Below are 19,485 nucleotides of genomic sequence, written 5' to 3'. Positions count from 1 at the left end.
ACACATTCACTTCATACTCTGAAGTGACAGGAGCGAGGAAGAAAAATGTAAGATTATGCGAGTGAATAGAAATTCATAAAGTTGACCTTGAGAGCACTCCGGTTAAAGCCATTGAGTGTGATAATTTCCGATCTCTTTCAGTTTTGAATTTTGTACAGCAAACAAAGAACAAAGAAAAGTACAGCACAGGAACAGGCCCTCCAAGCCCATGCCGACCATGCTGCCCAATGAAACTACAATCTTCTACACTTCCTGGGTCCTTGATAATTATTCTTGATAATTATTTGCTCTCATTTAACCTCCTCCAGATGATATTATTTCCTCACTTCTCTGGTTAGCTTCCACTTTCTGCCTTCCACCCTGAACCTTTTTCCCCATTTCATCGATCCCGTATACCACCCTGTCACCCTTTTGTCTCATCTTGTCTTCGCCCCTTTCCCTGATCCATATTTGTTTGAAACCTGTTATGCCACTTAACTTTTTCCCAATTCTGATCAAAGTTCATCAACCTGAAACATTAACTCTGTTTCAGATGCTGTCAGACGTTCTCAGTATTTCGGCATTTTATGTCTTATTTCTGTTCTCTAAAAGTAGACTACCCAATTCATATTTTCCAATTAAGGGGCAATTTGGCGTGGCCAATCCACCCACCCTGCACATCTTTGGGATGTGGGGGTGAAACCCACGCAAACACTGGGAGAAAGTTTGCACTGTGACCCGTGGCCGGGATCGAACAGGGACCTCGGTGCCGTGAGGCAGCTGTGCTAACCACTGTGCCGCCCTGCTGCCCTTTTTTCATCCTTTGATAGTGTTTAGTATGAGGGAGCTAATCAGCTTTGGATGAACTCCCAAATTGAGGGGACTGACAAGACAATGATGAATGTTAAAACCGGTTGATACAATCATTGGCTGGGCGATAGTTCTGGTCTTGAGACTGCTGAGCATTTGAATCTTCGATGTTTTCTTTGCGGTAATTGTTCTTTTAACTTATTGAACAGGTATCACAAGTGACACAATTCTGAAGCCAGCCAGTATCACTGAGGATGAAGTGTTGGAGCTGATTTCCAAGCTGAACAATGATGAGAAAGTCGATGGGTTGCTTGTACAGCTGCCTCTGCCTGGTAAGGGGTTGTTCATGGACTATTCGTTGAACTTCGAGGAAGGGATACAACTCAAATATTCGGCCGAGTATCTGGAATACTCAGCTGCCTTGTTAGTGGACACTGATGGTTAAATCCTCGGTCACTTCACCGGTAGTGTAGTGCTCAGTATCCCCGCCTGTCACGCGGGAGACCGGGTGGGGTTCAGTTCCCTGCCGGGGAAGAAGCAACACATTATTACATTTGGGCTGCACGGTAGCACAGTGGTTAGCACTGTTGCTTCACAGCTCCAGGGTCCCAGGTTCGATTCCCGGCTCGGGTCACTGTCTGTGTGGAGTCTGCAAGTTCTCCCCGTGTCTGCGTGGGTTTCCTCCGGGTGCTCCGGTTTCCTCCCACAAGTCTCGAAAGATGTGCTGCTGGGTAATTTGGACATTCTGAATTCTCCCTCTGTGTACCCGAACAGGCGCCAGAGTGTGGCGACTAGGGGCTTTTCACAGGAACTTCAATGCAGTGTTAATGTAAGCCGACTTGTGATAATAAAGATTATTTTTGTTAAATTATATGATTTTTTAGCAAGTCCTGCAGCATCCATGGCGAGAGAAACCGAGCAATCGTTTTGAGTCCGTCTGACTCTTCCTCAGAGTTTATGGACATACAAACTCTCAATATTGCTCTGTTTCTTTCTCTGCAGATGTTGCCGGAAGGTGCTGAATCTTTCCAGCATTCTCTGTTTTATTTTCAGATTTCCAGCAATTGCAGTGATTTGTAGTGACTTTTCCCAAGTTTGTCTCTTAACTTCACCATGCTCCTCTTTTATGCGTTTGAACTGTTGGGTTTGCATTACAAGCCGTTTCACTGAACTGGGTCAGACAGTTCTGGACTGTCTGGATAAGAGTGGATTTATGTAATCTATTTCATAACAAAATGCATGTAACAGTGCCACACAACCAATCCCTATATATATATATATTTTTTTTTTTTAATAAAGTGTTTTTAAAACTATTTTAAAAGATATTTTAAAAAACAGCTAATCCCATCTCGAGATGGAATTTCCATCATTCGGTGCCTTGTCTTGACTCCAATTGTGTGCTGCCAAAGCATTTGCAAGTTAAATGCATTACAAAGCTTTGGCATTGACATCTGATGAGGTGAGAAAGAGTTTGACTTGGTTACCAGGCAATTTCCGCGCCTAGGTCTCAAGCGCTCCCAGTGTTTTATTCTTTGGTCAGTTGCTTTAGTATGGATGCACATAAATGATGTGATTGCATATTAAAAGGTGGTTAAACGAGCCTCGCATGAAGTAATAGAACCAAAGGGGTTTATAAAACAGCATGAGGCTACTTGGCTTCATGCAAATGTACAGGTCTGTTACTCGAGTAATCCAAAACTTAACTCCAATGCCGTTTTCCCCCCTGTTTCAAATATTAATCTCCTTTTTTAAGAGTTGCCGTTGTTTCTGCCTCAGCTATTCTATTTACTAGTCATCACATTTCAAGGAATTATTCCAGCCCCTGGCTGGGAGAGTCTTCTCTCACCCAAACTCTTTTAAACAGTGTTTACGAATCACTCTTTTTGTGCATCCCTCCTGTTACTGCTTAACTTTTCTCTAATTTTTCTCCCATTCGGCCCAACTGGTTCGATGTCAGTCTTTTATGTTCCACACAATGTTTTCAACTTCATCTCAGCACAACCTTCATCTCACCACAACCTATCAGCACAACCTTTTTATTTCCTTTCTCCCTTCTTCTTTTCAAGTTTGCCCTTAAAAGCATAGTAACGAGGGCAGCACGGTGACGCAGAGGGTTAGCCCTGCTGCCTCACGGCGCCGAGGTCCCAGGTTCGATCCCGGCTCTGGGTCACTGTCCGTGTGGAGTTTGCACATTGTCCCCGTGTCTGCGTGGGTTTCACCCCCACAAGGCAAAGATGTGCAGGCTAGGTGGATTGGCCAAACTAAATTGCCCCTTAATTGGAAAAAATGAATTGGGTACTCTAAATGTACAAAAAAAAAGCATAGTAACTTTGGAAACCAAGGTCAAGATGTTTAGAACAGCAAGCCTTTGTTTTGTGCTGGTTATATTGAATGTGTTTGACAGTGCAGCCTGGTTTAAATCTTAAAAATGGTAAAGTGGTGAGCACTTAGAGTACCCAATTAATTTTTCCAATTAAGGGGCAATTTAGCGTGGCCAGTCCACCTACCCTGCACATCTTTGGGTTGTGGGGGCGAAACCCATGCAGACACGGGGAGAATGTGCAAACTCCACACGGACAGTGACCCAGGGCCGGGATCGAACCTGGGACCTCGGCGCTGTGAGGCAGCAGGGCTAACCCACTGCGCCACCGTGCTGCCCTGGTAATGAATTATTCTAATAGGTTGGTTCAATTCTGAATTTCTTTCATAGAACACCTCAACGAACGTAAGATCTGCAATGCAGTGTCTCCGGCTAAAGATGTGGATGGATTTCATGTGATCAATGTAGGCCGCATGTGCCTTGACCAGATGTCAATGCTGCCTGCTACACCCTGGGGAGTATGGGAAATAATCCAAAGAACAGGTGATTTAAAACATCGTCTCTTTACCAGTAAATTGTACTGTATTCTAATGACCACTTACTAGCGCTGGAATATATATTGAGCTTCCTCTCTGAAAATCTTTCTATTTATTGATGAGCTTAATGCTCCCATGCCTTCTGTTAAAAGTAGGCCGACATTTCAGTGCAGCACTGAAGGGAGTGCTTCGATTTTACAATCAATCTTAACAGCATGGCCAGGTGGATTGTGTGCCACTACAATTCATGGTGTTTTCCAAGTGTGTGACCCCCACAGCAATTCCATTTACAAACATCAACCTGGTATCGCCGGGAAGAGTGATGGATTTGGGAAGCTTCAGCCTCTAAGATGATGCATAACATTTAATAAGACCTCTTTCGGGTGGACCTGGACAGGAGGGCACAGGTTCAAGGTGGGAAGACAAATTTTTGATGAATATGAAACATTTCTTCATCCAGCGGACACTCCGAGGTTTTGTGGGCTGCCCGGAGGAGCAGCTGAGCCAGGGCATTTTGTTTGAGGTGGCGGAGTAGAGATTGTGGAAAGATCCTATCCCGTTTCTGCAGTGCTCGCTATGTTGCTGGCCTTTCAGACTATGGTTGTAGCTGGTGGCGAAACAGCAAAAGGTGTTTTGAGAGCTGTGTGGGCAATGTTTAAAATATCTTGCGCTCCTTTTCATGAATTGACGGTCTGCCATTTTTCCATCCAGGAATCCCAACCCTTGGGAAGAACGTCGTTGTTGCTGGACGGTCCAAAAATGTGGGAATGCCCATCGCTATGCTCCTCCATACGGACGGTGCACATGAGCGGCCTGGAGGTGAGGGGTGAAAAGGATGTACTTGAAATTCTACCCGAGCTTCATTTTAAGTTCCATCTGCTTTTCTAGACTTTAAGTAGCTCCCAAAGTTGGGTTCGTAACAGCGGGGAATGGTTTTTCATGTGACTTCGGGCAAACGTACCAATTGGAAGCCTGTATTGATTTTCCGTTTATGTCCTTGGAAAGCAAAACCACTTTCTCAAAGATTAGCTGTAGGGTTATGCTGCTATTTGCTTTTAATTTTACAGCAAGACTGAGTCTTCTGTGACTGGAAGTTTGCACTGTTACGCATGCTATGAATCGGACTTCAAAGCAAAGGTTAATTAGTTGCAGCTATCTTACAAGCACAGATTGTGGTGACTGTCCCGTTATTAAGACTTGTGTTTTGCACTCTTGACATATTACATTCGGGCTAAAATTAAAGGTGGGGGTCAAAGTCCAACTCGGAACTAGCATTATAAGAATTTATCTATTGCACACTTTCTTTCCCCAAACAAAACATTTGCTGTTTTCTTTAAGTGACTTCTGATGGTTCCTCCAATGGTTTAAGTGGTGTGACATGAACAGAAATCTGCTGCTGTCTTTCACTTTTTCTTTTCTTCTGACAGCAGTCTGGTTCTAAATATCCAGCTTGAGTTTTGAGATAAATATCTGGGGCGAAATTCTCCGGTATCGGCGCGATGTCCGCCGACCGGCGCCAAAAACGGTGCAAATCAGTTGGGCATCACGCCGCCCCAAAGGTGCGGAATCCTCCGCATCTTGGGGGACCGAGCCCTAACGTTGAGGGGCTAGGCTGATTTCCGCCCCGCCAGCTGGCGGAAGTGCCCCGCCAGCTGGCGCGGAAATGACATTGCCGGGCAGCGCACGCGTGGGAGCATTAGCGGCCGCTCACAGCACCCCGTGCATACGCAGTGGAGGGAGTCTCTTCCGCCTCCGCCATGGTGGAGACCGTGGCGAAGGCGGAAGGAAAAGAGTGCCCCCACGGCACAGGCCCGCCCGAGGATCGGTGGGCCCCGATCGCGGGCCAGGCCACCGTGGGGACAACCCCCGGGACCAGATCGCCCCCACCCCCCCAGGACCCCGGAGCCCGCCCGCGCCGCCTTGTCCCGCCGGTAAGAGAGGTGGTTTAATCCAGGCCGGCGGGACAGGCATCCTAGCAGTGGGACTTTGGCCCATCCGGGCCGGAGAATCGCGGGGGGGGGGGCGCCAACCGGCGCGGCGCGATTCCCGCCCCCGCCGAATATCCGGTGCCGGAGAATTCGGCAACCGGCGGGGGCGGGATTCACGCCAGCCCCCACGGCGATTCTCCGACCCGGCGGGGGGTCGGAGAATCTCGCCCCTGATCTTTTTTCAAATGGACTATACCAAGAGTTTAGTTCTTGGCTGATGTATGTTAAACAACCTGCCTGTCCTGTGTAGGCTGGGTTGCCTTTTGTAGACGTGCTTTCAGTAAACTTTATGGACAGACTGTTGCCCTGACATGAAGTTTAATGAAAACTTTAATGGTGGTTTTCCAGAAGCACCGTTTTCAAATTCATTTCCACGATCTAAACTGCAGAATTTGTAAAAAGTTTTCCTCCTGTTTACAACGTGAGAAATATGTTTTCATCACAATTCGGCCATAGCTTCAAAATTTCGGAAGGAAGTTATCCCTTTGATATGGATTACTGCCTTTATTCTTGCAGTGTCCCTTTCATCTGAGGGTTTAATCTTGCAACTAGTAACTCATGGAAGGCAATGAGACCCTTCTTCATTTATCTGTTGTGTATGGCTTCAAGTGTGCTCTTGTATCTTGCCTTGAACCTTGTAGAGCACGGGGATTGTTGCTTTGCTCACGACTTGAACCATAAAGCTTGTTTTGCAGGGGATGCCACAGTGACCATCTCTCATCGATACACACCCAAAGACCAACTGAGGGAACACACCAAGCTTGCTGACATCATTGTGGCCGCAGCAGGTGAGCTGCTTCTGGAATGTTTGAGATTGGATTCACGCAAATGTCAAGAGGTGGTTAGATTTCAAATGCAAAAAAGCATGCATTGTGTTTCATCCGGCTTTGCTAAGTCAAAAACAGCAAATAGAACATCCCCTCCGAAAGTGTGAACTCCAGTGTATGACCATTGACAGAACCATTCAACTGACAGTCTAAGTACTATTCACGTTTTTTGAGGAATCTAATCTTTTACTTTCGGAGAGTTATTTGGGTTCAATTTGAGGTTTTTCACAAGTTGCCGTGTTCAGTGAAGCTGGTGGCTTTGTTGCTATCAGTAATTGGAATTAGTTCAGTTACATAAGAACATAAGAACTAGGAGCAGGAGTCGGCCATCTGGCCCCTCGAGCCTGCTCCGCCATTCAATGAGATCATGGCTGATCTTTGTGGACTCCGCTCCACTCTCCGGCCCGTACACCATATCCCCGAATCCCTTTATTCTTTAGAAAGGTATCTATCTTTTTCTTAAAAACATTTAAAGAAGGAGCCTCAACTGCTTCACTGGACAAGGAATTCCATAGATTCACAACCCTTTGGGTGAAGAAGTTCCTCCTAAACTCGGTCCTAAATCTACTTCCCCTTATTTTGAGCTATGCCCCCTTGTTCTGCTTTCACCCGCCAGTGGAAACAACCTGCCCGCATCTATCCTATCTATTCCCTTCATAATTTTATATGTTTCGAGAAGATCCCCCCCGCATCCTTCTAAACTCCAATGAGTACAGTCCCAGTCTACTCAACCTCTCGTCATAATCTAATCCCCTCAACTCTGGGATCAACCTAGTGAATCTCCTCTGCACTCCCTCCAGTGTCAATATGTCCTTTCTCAGGTAAGGAGACCAAAACTGAACACACTACTCCAGATGTGGCCTCACCAACACCTTATACAATTGCAGCATAACCTCCCTAGTCTTGAACTCCATCCCTCTAGCAATGAAAGACAAAACTCGATTAGCCTTCTTAATCACCTGTTGCACCTGCACACCAACTTTTTGCGACTCGTGCACCAGCACACCCAGGTCCCTCTGCACAGCAGCATGTTTTAACATCTTACCGTTTAAATAATAATCCATTCTGATGTTATTCCTACCAAAATGGATAGCCTCACACTTGGCAACATTGAATTCCATCTGCCAGACCCTAGCCCATTCACCTAACCTATCCAAATCCTTCTGCAGACTTCCGGTATCCTCTGCACTTTTTGCTTTACCACTCATCTTAGTGTCGTCTGCAAACTTTGCCACATTGCACTTGGTCCCCAACTCCAAATCGTCTATGTAAATTGTGAACAACTGCGGGCCCAACACTGATCCTTGAGGGACCCCACTAGTTACAGGTTGCCAACCAGAGAAACACCCATTTATCCCCACTCTCTGCTTTCTGTTAGTTAACCAATCCTCTACCCATGCTACCACTTTACCCTCAATGCCATGCATCTTTAGTTTATGCAGCAACCTTTTGCGTGTTATCCTGTGATGGTTCAGTGACTGATGTGTGAAACAATAGTTTTTTGGGTGCAAATCCCCACCAATAACTGGGGTTGTTAGTCCCTGTGCTTCCATATGCTGAAAAAAAATTAGAATTAGCACAAGTTCAGGATTCCTTACCTACAGGCAACTGTGTCATCAGAATGTAAAAATAACAGTCGCAATAGGCCCCACCAGCCGTTGACCATTTAACACGATCGTGATTGGAATTGTATATCGATTCCACTTTCCTGCCATCTGTGTTCCTTTATTCCTTTCGGACCCAACAACCTGCACACTCACTGACTGAGTATCTGCTACTGTCCTGGGGTAGGAAATTCCAAAGGTTTGTAACCCCGTGAAGAACTTTCTCCTCCCCTTGGTCCTCAGTGACTGACACCCTGCAACTACCAACCCCTAGTTCTGGACTATTGAATGTTTCAATAAGATCACCTCCTCTAAATATGGAAGAGGATGGGCTCCTTCCACTCTACCGCTGTACAAATGAATGTTTTTCCGAGAATTGTGACCTGATCAACTTATCCTGTGCATTGCAGGCATTCCCAAGCTAATCACAGCCGACATGATTAAGGAAGGGGCAGCAGTCATTGACGTTGGTATGAATCGTATCCAGGACCCTATCACTGGGAAGGCAAAACTTGTTGGCGATGTTGATTTTGAAGGTAATGGAGGTAATGCCGAATAAAGTTATTGCTCGTCAGCAGCAGAAGAGAATATAGTGCCTTTTAAGTACCGAATTAGTTTAAAATAAATGTTTTGTCCTATATTCTATTTAACAATTGCATTTATATAGTGCCTTTAACATAGTAAACATTTTAGAAAAAAAAATTAAGAGTACCCAATTCTTAAGGGGAAACTTAGCATGGCCAATGCACCTATCATGCACATCTTTGGTTATGGGGGTGAGACCCACGCAGACATGGGGCGAATGTGCAAGCTCCACATGACTGCATGGACAGTCACCCGGGGCCAGGATCAAATCCGGCTCTTCGGTGCCGTGAGGCAGCAGTGCTAACCATTGCGCCACCCCTAACAATAAAACATTTTTGACACAAAGCTGTGGAACGAATTATCGGGGTAGGTGATCGAACGCGTGGTCCAAGAGGTAGGCTTTTATCGGTATCTTAAAGGGAGGTAATTCCAGAGCTTGCAGCTGATGCACTAAAATGTAGGGCGTAAAATAAATCCGAGTAGAGATCACCAGGGCCGCCCAACCTGGAAGAGGCTCCAGTTGAGGATCTGGAATAATTAAACTGAGGATGCAAGAGGTGCTTTCAGACTGCGTGGCAGTACAGGTCAACGGGAATAGATCTGGTGGATAAATGAGACTTGGTTTCAATTAAGATGTGGGTAACAATGAGCGTAAGATTGCAATTGGTGGAAGATTGAAGATCGAGAGAAAAGCATTGGTCAAGTCTAGAGATAGCCAAGGTGTGGAAAAGGGTTTCAACATAAAAATGAGATGAAGCCTATTTCTGGTCAAGACAATGTTATTGAATCATAGAATTTGCAGTGCAGAAGGAGGCCATTCGGCCCATCGAGTCTGCACCAGCCCTTGGAAAGAGCACCCTACTCAAGCCTACGTCTCTCTGTAACCAGTAACCCCACTTAAACTTTTTGGACACTAAGGGCCATTCAGCATGGCCAATCTACCTAACCTGCACATCTTTGGGTTGACGGAGGAAGCCCACACAAACACTGGGAGAACGTGCAGACTCCACACAGACAGTGACCCAAGCCGGGAATCGAACCAGGGACCCTGGAGCTGTGCTAACCACTGTGCCACCGTGCCGCCCTGGAGCTGGAAGGAGGCAAGCTTCATGGTGTTGACATCCACACCAAAGCTCGGTTTCAGATTCTGGCCGGACGGTCAGAAAACCCAGGGGCGAAGTGGCTCCAGTCGTCCAAATAGCTTGGTGGAAGAAATTTCTGATCCGTTGCTGGAACAATAATATTGCAAATTTAATGGTGAGAGAGCTTGCACATGTTGTCAGTGAAACGAGGGGAGGAGAGTTGAGGTATGGTAGGGCTGCAGTCCAGGGTGCCAGCAGCAGCGGACCTGGAGAATACACCGTTTTGGTGGCCCGGCGATGTCGTGGTGACTATACAGGTCTGCCATATGCCAAGACGCAGGTTTCGCCTTCCCTCTCACCACTGTATACATATGTACCAACTCGCACTGATTCTCTGGTCATTTTTATTGCTGACTCTTTTTCCTCTGAATTGTTTATTACTGCGATATTGTTGTACTTCTGCTCACCAATGTTTCTCTCCTCCAAACCCAATTTTGTTTAGAAATTTAGTTTTGTCATTGTTCCAAACCGTAACTTTCTGAAATTTGCTCATTGGCACTTGAGGAGAAAAATTTGCAAATATGTCCAACCCCCCCCCCACCGAGCGAACAAGTTGAACAAGCCTGTTGTAGATAGTTCAGAAAGAATGATTAGCGATGTTTTCTTTTGACTTTGCTCAGGGCTGTTTCAGTGCGAGGTTGCAAAGCTGAGTGGAGGGCTAATTTAGCAAGTTTGAATTATTACCACGCTCCTCTTGCTATGCTCACTTTACGGGAAGTTATAAAATGCCATGTTAGACTTGTAGTCAGAGAGGTCTAGTAGAAGGTCTGTCGTCGAGCTGTTCATTCTTCACCTCCAACAGCCTGATCTTCATCCCAACTTCAGAAACCTGCATTGTAAAACAATTGAGAGCCCCATCTCTGGCTCATCACAGTCCATTTGAACATGGAATCCTCACATATACATAACTTGAATATAAATGTAGGCACTGTTTGAGCAGGTTCACCCAACTGATTCCTGGGATAGCAGGATTGTCCTACGAGCAGAGATCCGGTCAACTAGAGTTTGGAACAAATGAGAATTTAAAATTCTGACGACGGCTGGACAGGCTGGTTGCAGGTTTGATGTTTCCTCTGGCTGGGGAAGGGTCGATTACAAGGGGTCACAAACTCAGGATGTGAGGTAGGCCATTTCGGACTGAGACGAGGAGAAACGTCTTCACTCCGAGCGTGGTGAACCTGTGGAATTATCTCCCACAAGGCTGGAGGTGAAGTCACTGAATATATTTAAGAAGGAAATAGATTTCTCAACAAGGCATCAAGGGGGTATAGCCAGAGTGCAGCGGTACGGTATTGAGATGGAGGAACAGCCATGATCATATTGAATGACCGAGCAGGCTTGAAGGGCCGAATAGCCTCCTCTTATTTTCTTTGCTTCTGTGAGCCAGGATGTTGAATACTGCACATCAACGTTTAAGATTCTTTAAAAAAATAAATTTAGAGTAACCAATTCCTTTTTTCCCAATTAAGGGGCAATTTAGCGTGGCCAATCCACCTACCCTACACATCTTTGGGTTGTGGGGGTGAAACCCACGCAAACACTGGGAGAATGTGCAAACTCCACACGGACAGTGACTCAGAGCTGGGATTGAACCTGGGAACTCGGCGCCGTGAGGCTGCAGGGCTAACCCACTGCGCTGCCGTGCTGCCTTAACGTTTAAGATTCTTTAATAAATCTTTTATTGTATTCTGTTTCAGAATGCAGCTGTTTCAATGGGAACAGTACATACCTGTTAGATGAAATTTCCACACATTCAATTTAGTGGTCCCAATTTCTTTTACAAAGAGACATTCCAAGGTGCGAGGAAAAACAAGGCCCTGCAAGAATTTTTATTTTAGTGAATGCCATCTAAAATATAAGCTTTCATCTCCCTCGACTGGGAAAGTCTCAATTTTCAAATTACAGTCCATTAGTGAACTGTTGAACCAGCTTGTGACTTGTTCAATGCCTCCAATTACTTTGCATGCAATTTCAATTATTCTGGGAAATGGTACTGGAGTGAAACCGCATTGTAGGGTGAAGCAATTGGTCATCGTCGGATTTTTAATTTTGGGGGGAATTCGGGCATGGGGTATTGTACAGTAGTAAGATAGAAACATTGAAAATCGGAGCAGGAGGAAGTAATTTGCCTCTTCGAGCCCGCTCCGCCATTCATTATGATCATGGCTGATCATCCAACTCAATAGCCTAATCCTGCTTTCTTCCCCTATCCTTTGATCCCCTTCACACTCCGTGCCTTATCTAACTGCTTCTTGAAAACATACAATGTTTTTGCCTCAAGTACTTCCTGTGGTAGCGAATTCCACAGGCCAATCACTCTCTAGGTGAAGAAATTTCTCCTTGACACTATCCCAAATGGTTTATCCTGTATCTTCAGACTGTGACCCCTGGTTCTGGACTCCCCACCATCTGGAACATCCATCCTTCCTTCTATCTTGTCTAGTTCTGTTAGAATTTTATTTGGATTTTTAACATTTAGCAACAAGATTTATGCACAACAAGAGACTGAGCCATTGGCAAAAACACAAAAGAAGAAATCAAGCAGCAGCGACTTCAAAAACAGCTTTACAAGGCTGTCACTTTTCCTGTGACTCCGGTTCCCATGCTCGTATTAACATTTGTACTTGCCATCAATGACAGAACTTGTTACTTTCTTTATATTTGCACTCGTTTTGATGGGGATCCTGTTAGAATTTTATAGGTTTCTATGAGAACAGCCCCCCCCCACTGTATAATTACAGCAAGCCATCCCTGCTCCGATGAAGGCCAGCATACCGTTTGCCGCCTATTGTACCTGCATGCTTACCTTCAGTGACTGGTGTAAGAGGACACCCAGGTCTCGTTGCACATTCCCTCTCCTATGGCCATGCAGATAAGTCTGCCTTCTTATTTTTGCTACCAAAGTAGATAACCTCACATTTATCCAAATTATACTGCATCTGCCATTCATTTACCCACTCGCTCAACTTGGACAAATCACACTGAAGGATCTCTGCATCCTCCTCACAGCTCACCCTCCCATTCAACTTGGTGTCATCTGCAAATTTGGCAATATTCCATTTTGTTCCCTTGTCTAAATCATTAATATATATTGTGAATAGCTGGGGCCCTAGCACCGATCCCTGTGGTACCCCAATAGTCACTGCCTGCCAATTTGAAAAAAGCCTGTTAATTCCTACTGTTTCCTGTCTGCCAACCATTTTTCCATCCATCTCAATACACTGTCCCAATCCCATGCGCTTTCATTATACACTATGCGGGACTTTGTCAAACGCCTTATGAAAGTCCAAATATACCACATCCACTCGTTCCTCCTCCAACTCGTACTAGTTACATCCTCAAATTCCAGTAGATTTGTCAAGCATGATTTCCCCCTTCATAGATCCATGCTGACTCTGTCCGATCCTGCCACTTCTCTGCTATAAAATATTTCAGAATGGATTCTAGAATTTTCCCCACTACCGACATCGGGCTTACTGGTCCATAATTCCCAGTTTTCTCTCTACCTCCTTTTTTAAGTAGTAGAGTTACATTAGCTATCCTCCAACCTGCAGGAACTGTTGCAGAATCTACAGAATCCTGGAAGATGACTACCAATGCACCCTCTATTTCTCGAGCCACTTCCTTAAGTACTCTGGGATGTAGATTATCACGTCCTGGGGGTTTCTATTTCCCCAACACCATTTCTCTACTAATATTGATCTCTTTCAGTTCCTCCATCTTACTAAACCCTCCGGTCCCCTACATTTCTGGTATATAATTTGCCCTCATTTGTGAAGACAACCATGGTATGTACTTACTTGCTCAGCTATATTTTTGGCCCCTATTATACGATCCCCTGTTTTTGACTGTAAGGGACCTACATTTATCTTCACCAATCTTTTTCACTTCAGGTACCTATAGAAATTGTTGCAGTTTTTTATGTTCTCTGCAAGCTTACATACTCTATTTTTCCCCTTCTTAATCAATCCCTCGGTCCTTCTTTGCTGATGCTTAAATATAAGACTGGCTGTGAATTATACATGGACTGAATACTGCACGGTTTATTGCGAGACTGTCAAAGCTCATGAGCACTTGTACAATAAAACAAAATACTGCAGCTGCTGGAAATCTGAAACAAACAAAAAAAATGCTGGCAAAGCTGAGTAGGTCTGGCAGCATCTAGGAAGAGAATCTTGAATCTATATCATTCCTCAGAACTAAAGAGAGGGGAAAATGTGATAGAATATAAACTGTAAAAGAGAGGGTGAAGCAGCTGGAGAAGAGTCGGTGTTAGGTGGGAGCTAGGAAAAATTGCTAAACGTGTAGGGCACAATGCAGAGGAAAGGTTAATGGGAGTGTGAAGGATAAGATACTTTCTTGCAAAGGAATGTTTGGGACATTCCTTGTCCCAGTCCTGCTCCGGCCCACTCCCCCAACTCTTTTCTCCCCCCCCCCCCCATTGCGTTGATGACTGTATTTTGCTTCCAATTTCCACACCTCTCACGTTCATGGTCTATCTCCCTTCCCTTCTCTTCCTGGACCACTCTGTCTCCATTTCTGATGATAGACTGGCCGCTAATATTCATTGCAAACCTACCGACTCTCATAGCTACCGTGACTACAGCTTCTCTCACTCTGCTTCCTGTAAGGACTCCACCCCATTCTCCCAGTTTCTCCACCTCCATGCTATCTGTTCTGATGATGCCACTTCTGACATGTCTTCCTTTTTCCTTTAACTGACGTCCCATCACAACACCCCCTCCCTCATGTGGTTGTCAGGGCACTCAACCTGTTCAGACTCATTTCCTGCATCGCTGCCCTCACCCCTGATCCCTCCCTCCTCGGGTCCCCCTTGTCCTAATTTTTCCACCCCTCCAGACTCCACATTCAAAGGATCATCCTCTGTCATTCCTGCCAACTCCACCACGGAACACATGGCTCTCATTTCCACCCCTGCCATTCCCCCCCACCCCGCCTTTCAGCAGAAATCCCTCCCTCCACTCTGGTCCACGCCTCCATTATCCCTTTCCTTGTAATCACAGAAACATCCTTATAATTACAGAAAGTGCAACTCTTGCCCCTTGACCTCAAACACTCCTTTCAGGTGAAGCAACATTTCACTCGCACCTCCTTCTATTTGGTCCACTGTATTCACCGCTCCCAATGCGGTCTCTTCTGCATTGGGGGAAACTATACACCGACTGGGCGACCGCTTTGCAGAACACCTTTTACTCGGTCCACAAGCATGACCTCAATCATCGTGTCACTTGCCACTTAAATTTCACATCTTGTTCTCGTGTCCACAGTGAACAAACTGGAGGAACAACAACTCCGATTAGACACGTCACAGCCGTCTGGACTCCATATCGAGTTCAACAACTTTAAATGGTGATCGCACTCCTCCACCTATCACTTGTGTTTTTACTTTTTCTTTGACTGAGCACTAACCTTTCTCCTCCCATCAATGTATCCTGATAGGTCGCACAGTGGTTAGCACTGTTGCTTCACAGAGCCAGGGTCCCGGCTTGGGTCACTGACTGTGCGGAGTCTGTACATTCTCCCCATGTCTGCGTGGGGTTCCTCTGGGTGCTCCGGTTTCTTCCCACAAGTCCCGAAAGACGTGCTGTTAGGTGAATTGGACATTCTGTATTCTCCATCTGTGTACCCGAACAGGCGCAGGAATGTGGCGACTCGGGGACTTTGACAGTAACCTCATTGCAGTATTGATATAAGCCTACTTGTGACACTAATAAAGATTATTATTATCTTACATTTATGCCACCACTGGTACCTCTTAACCCTTCACACTGCCATTAACGCTTCCTCTATCTCTGACCTACACATCTTTGCCGCAATTGCTCGGAGCTGCCACCGATCGCTGAACTTCTCTGCTAGAGCTGCTCCACTTCCCCCTTACAATATATATTTTTTAACATAGATTTAGAGTACCCAATTATTTTTTTCCAATTAGGGGGTAATTTAGCATGGCCAATCCACCTAACCTGCACATCTTTGGGTTGTGGGGGTGAATCCCACGCAGACAGGGGGATAATGTGTGCAAACTCCACACGAATGGTGACCCAAAGCCGGATTCAAACCAGTGTCCTCCGTGCTGCAGTCCCAGTGCTAACCCCTTTCAATATATAATCCATCATATTTCTTCCACTTTGACGAAGTCGGACTCGACATTAACTCTTTTTCTCCCTGCAAATGCTGCCCGAACTAAAAATAAGTAAAAATTTAAATTTGAAACTATGAACTTCCTAACAATGCATGAATTTGGAAAGCCTGCAATCTTAACCTTGCATTATAAGTGCAGGAAAGACTTTATGACCGGGAGGTTAAAAAAATCTGATCTTGAAATACTCTTTAACGTGTACCTTTTTCAGAAGTGAAGAAGAAAGCCAGTTTCATAACACCAGTACCAGGAGGAGTTGGACCCATGACAGTCGCAATGCTGATGAAGAACACCATCATTGCCGCCAAGAAACTTTTGAAGCTGAGAGAGAACTGAACAAATTGTTACCATGTCATCTTGCCACAGAGAAATGGGGCACAATACCCTATTGAACATTCCAATGTACTATTTTACATCTACACATACCAAAGGCTAACAATCGAACAATTTATTTATTTTCATATCGTGCTTGAGGGTGTGGCGTTTTTCACTGCATTGAATATAATTTATTTACGAGTACCTTTTTAGTTAAAAATCTAAATTATGTGCAATTTTAGTTTTTGTCGAAAGCCTCTTTAATACCAGGCAGTCCTTGGGTCAATTGTTGGGAATATCTATTCAGTTAAAACGCTGCTTTTTATTACCTGGTTTTGAGGTTGTATTGAGTAGATATGGAATGTTATAGGTCAGGAAAGGACCCTGGTTATCCAGCTTCTATGATGTAGGTGTTCATGAAGGCAGCCCAGTAAAAATCATGCTTGTTCCGTCATTTGGTACTGACTAGGAATATTGTGAATGTCGACAATCTTACAGTGTAGCCTGTATCATTTTGCCGCACCCTATTCTGCAGGAAAGAAAGCCAACAGAAGTTCCATAAATTATTTGAGCAGACTCCATTAAGCTCAAAAAATATAAATGTATTTCAATGACTCCTCGACTATCGACGCTCCATGTTTCGGTGGCTGTCTTGGCACATCGGCGTGCCCTCCTACAGAAGGTCGAGACGCAGCCTCTTGTGTCCTATGAACGTTGGGCAGCCCTTCTTCCTTCTCCCATGTGAGTAGGCTTCCGGTGGGTGATAAAAGTCTGCTGTTAAACCGCCGGCTGGACAGTTTGGCTGCGGTGACTAGGCAAGTGGTGGGCTAAGTTTAAAAGGTGCTCTGTTTCAGAAGCAGCTACCATTGGATGCTGGAGGTTTTCATGTTTCACATCTGTTACAAGCTACCATGGTTATGGTAGGTTTGCATTCTTAATGCTTTGAAAGACAAATAGGGAGGTGGAACTGTTGTCTAGCTGGGCAAGATTAGCTGCTCAGAATGATCGCGCAGTATTTGTGACAAAAAACTGAATTTTCACGGTCTTATATTTCCATAAGTTATTAAACCTTGCCTTGGCAGCGTACTTGAAGTATGTCATGACCAATCTCTGAGTTACCATAACGCTCAGTAAAATTTGAAGTTTTATTGTTTCACGAGAGACATCCAAGCATTGAGTTATAAAGTGTTTTATTGACATGCCTAGTTAAGGTAGGAGTGCTTCAGGCTCTGAATTAAAGTTTGTTAACATTTCAAAAGTAAATCTCGTCCTGTCATTGTGAAGCTGGCGCAAGCTCCCAGAGAGCAGGGTCTGAATGAAGCTCCTAAAAACAAGTTGTCCTGTCCTCTCTTCCAAATGCTCCATGCCAACTTATGGTTCAGCCACTCCAAGGCCCCTTATATCCTCTATGCCAAATGAACAACATTTTCCAGATTCAATAAATTACAATATCACTGAGCAATTGATCACAGTTGGAATGGGCTAGTTCTGAATATTTATGGGAGGTACAATACCTTTTTTCCTTTCGAAGTTCCCATGAGCTTTAGCAATCGCATAGGTCCTGTTTGACAACGCCTATTTAAATACATGCAAAGAGGAAACTGATTCCTCATCTAAAATTGCTTGCAGCACTTCATGAACAAAAATTCAAGCATTCCTTCTCCCGATAAGCCTTGAAGGTACCGTCTAAAAGCAAGAATGAAGTAGGCTCCGCCTTAATTCCCTCTTCCACCCCATCCCAAATGGTCTTCTCCCCCCCCCCCCCCCCCCCCCTATCTAAAATGGGTACTTGGGTGATATTTATCTGAAACAATATTGCAGTAAAGTGTTGCTATTTTCAAGAATGGGAAAAACCAAATGCAAGGGGTGGGGGGAGGCGAGTACAGTCGAAAGAGATAGTCAATGTTTTCTCACTCCAAAGAGCCACCATTCTTAACAAATCCGATCTAATTAGTTAAAAGCAAATTACTGCGGATGCTGAAATCTGAAACAAAAACAGAAGGTGGTGGACAATCACAGCAGGTCTGTCAGCATCTAGGGCAGCACGGTGGCGCAGTGGGTTAGCCCTGCTGCCTCACGGCGCCGAAGTCCCAGGTTCGATCCCAGCTCTGGGCCACTGTCCGTGTGGAGTTTGCACATTTTTCCCGTGTTTGAGTGGGTTTCACCCCCAAACAACCCAAAGACGTGCAGGGTCGGTGGATTGGCCACGCTACATTGCCCCTTAATTGGAAAAAATTAATTGGGCACTCAAAATTTTTTTTAAAAAGGTCTGTCAGCAGCTGGGGAGAGCGAACGGAGCGAATGTTTCGAGTCTTTGTCCTGACACCAGACTTGAAACGTTAGTTCCACTCTATCAGGCCTCCTGTGATTGTTCTGTTTGTGCATCTAATTAGTTTGTCGGAATGGAAATTACATTGCTCTGTAATTGTATTGAGCCCTAACTGTGTTGACGAGGAAAATAAAAAGCAGATAAAACAATTTCTCGAGCTTAGTTTTCATCAGAGTGACGAAATGAAAGGCGGAACGTCCATGATTCACAGGTCCACACCTGGGGTTAATCTGAGGCCACAGTTTGAGGCGAATAACATCAAGCAAGCTTCCTGCTTCTGGTAGCTACTTGGCGATACCAAATGAAACTACTAATTTTTTAAAAAGCACACAAAATGCTGGAAAAAGTCAGGCCATGTCTTGGCTAGAGGAAAGAGAGTCCACGGAAAATTTCAATGGGAAAAAAAAGTCTAGGCCCGGTTTGGGCGCGTTTACTATTCAGCGTCACTTTGCCGTTTTTTGGGGGGGCCTTTGTTTTTTTTTGCACCAAGGCCACACTTGAGTCATTTCCTGCTGACAAGTCCAGCACGACAGCCTCCTCGCAGATCAGGGCGCCATTTTGTTTGGCTGCCTCAGCCCCACCCTCGCGGAGGCCCCCGGTAACCACCCACCCCCTCTATTCCCCCCCCGGGCCTGATTCCTGGCAGTGGTATTCAGTGCCAGGGTGCCACACTGTCCTGTCCCCATCCACCTGGGTGAGGAGGGGCTCTAATGGCCTGGGAGGCTCCTCCCCTCCCCTGCCCCAGGTACTACGATGACTGGTCCACGTTTGTGGAAACCAGTACTAAATGGCGTTCTGGCGAGGTCTCCCAGGCGCGGCTGTTGGGTCCCGGGTGCTGGGAGAATCCTGCGAACGCATATTTAAATGAGCCAGCAGATCTTGATAACGTG

The 19,485-nt window shown here is 45.4% G+C and overlaps 1 protein-coding gene across 3 annotated transcripts in view; it reads left to right on the top strand.

Moving 5' to 3' along the window:
• Positions 1–18,744, top strand: part of LOC140396935 (bifunctional methylenetetrahydrofolate dehydrogenase/cyclohydrolase, mitochondrial-like) — a 36,050-nt gene extending 17,306 nt beyond the window's left edge. The window contains exons 3-8 of one of the 3 annotated variants that reach the window (XM_072485876.1): positions 999–1,121; positions 3,500–3,652; positions 4,357–4,464; positions 6,329–6,421; positions 8,475–8,609; positions 16,163–18,744. In XM_072485876.1, coding sequence (XP_072341977.1) covers positions 999–1,121; positions 3,500–3,652; positions 4,357–4,464; positions 6,329–6,421; positions 8,475–8,609; positions 16,163–16,287 — 737 coding nt within the window. In that variant the 3' untranslated portion in view covers positions 16,288–18,744. Of the gene's footprint in view, positions 1–998; positions 1,122–3,499; positions 3,653–4,356; positions 4,465–6,328; positions 6,422–8,474; positions 8,610–15,079; positions 15,181–16,162 lie in introns of those variants that run through there. The other 2 variants (XM_072485877.1, XM_072485878.1) reach the window with 2 other exon arrangements.
• Positions 18,745–19,485: the final 741 nt, after the last annotated feature.

Source organism: Scyliorhinus torazame, chromosome 20 (genome assembly GCF_047496885.1).
Source record: "Scyliorhinus torazame isolate Kashiwa2021f chromosome 20, sScyTor2.1, whole genome shotgun sequence".
NCBI classification, from domain to species: Eukaryota; Metazoa; Chordata; class Chondrichthyes; order Carcharhiniformes; family Scyliorhinidae; genus Scyliorhinus; species Scyliorhinus torazame.
Note: the sequence above shows the minus strand (reverse complement) of the source record. Positions and strands in the feature narration are given on the sequence as shown.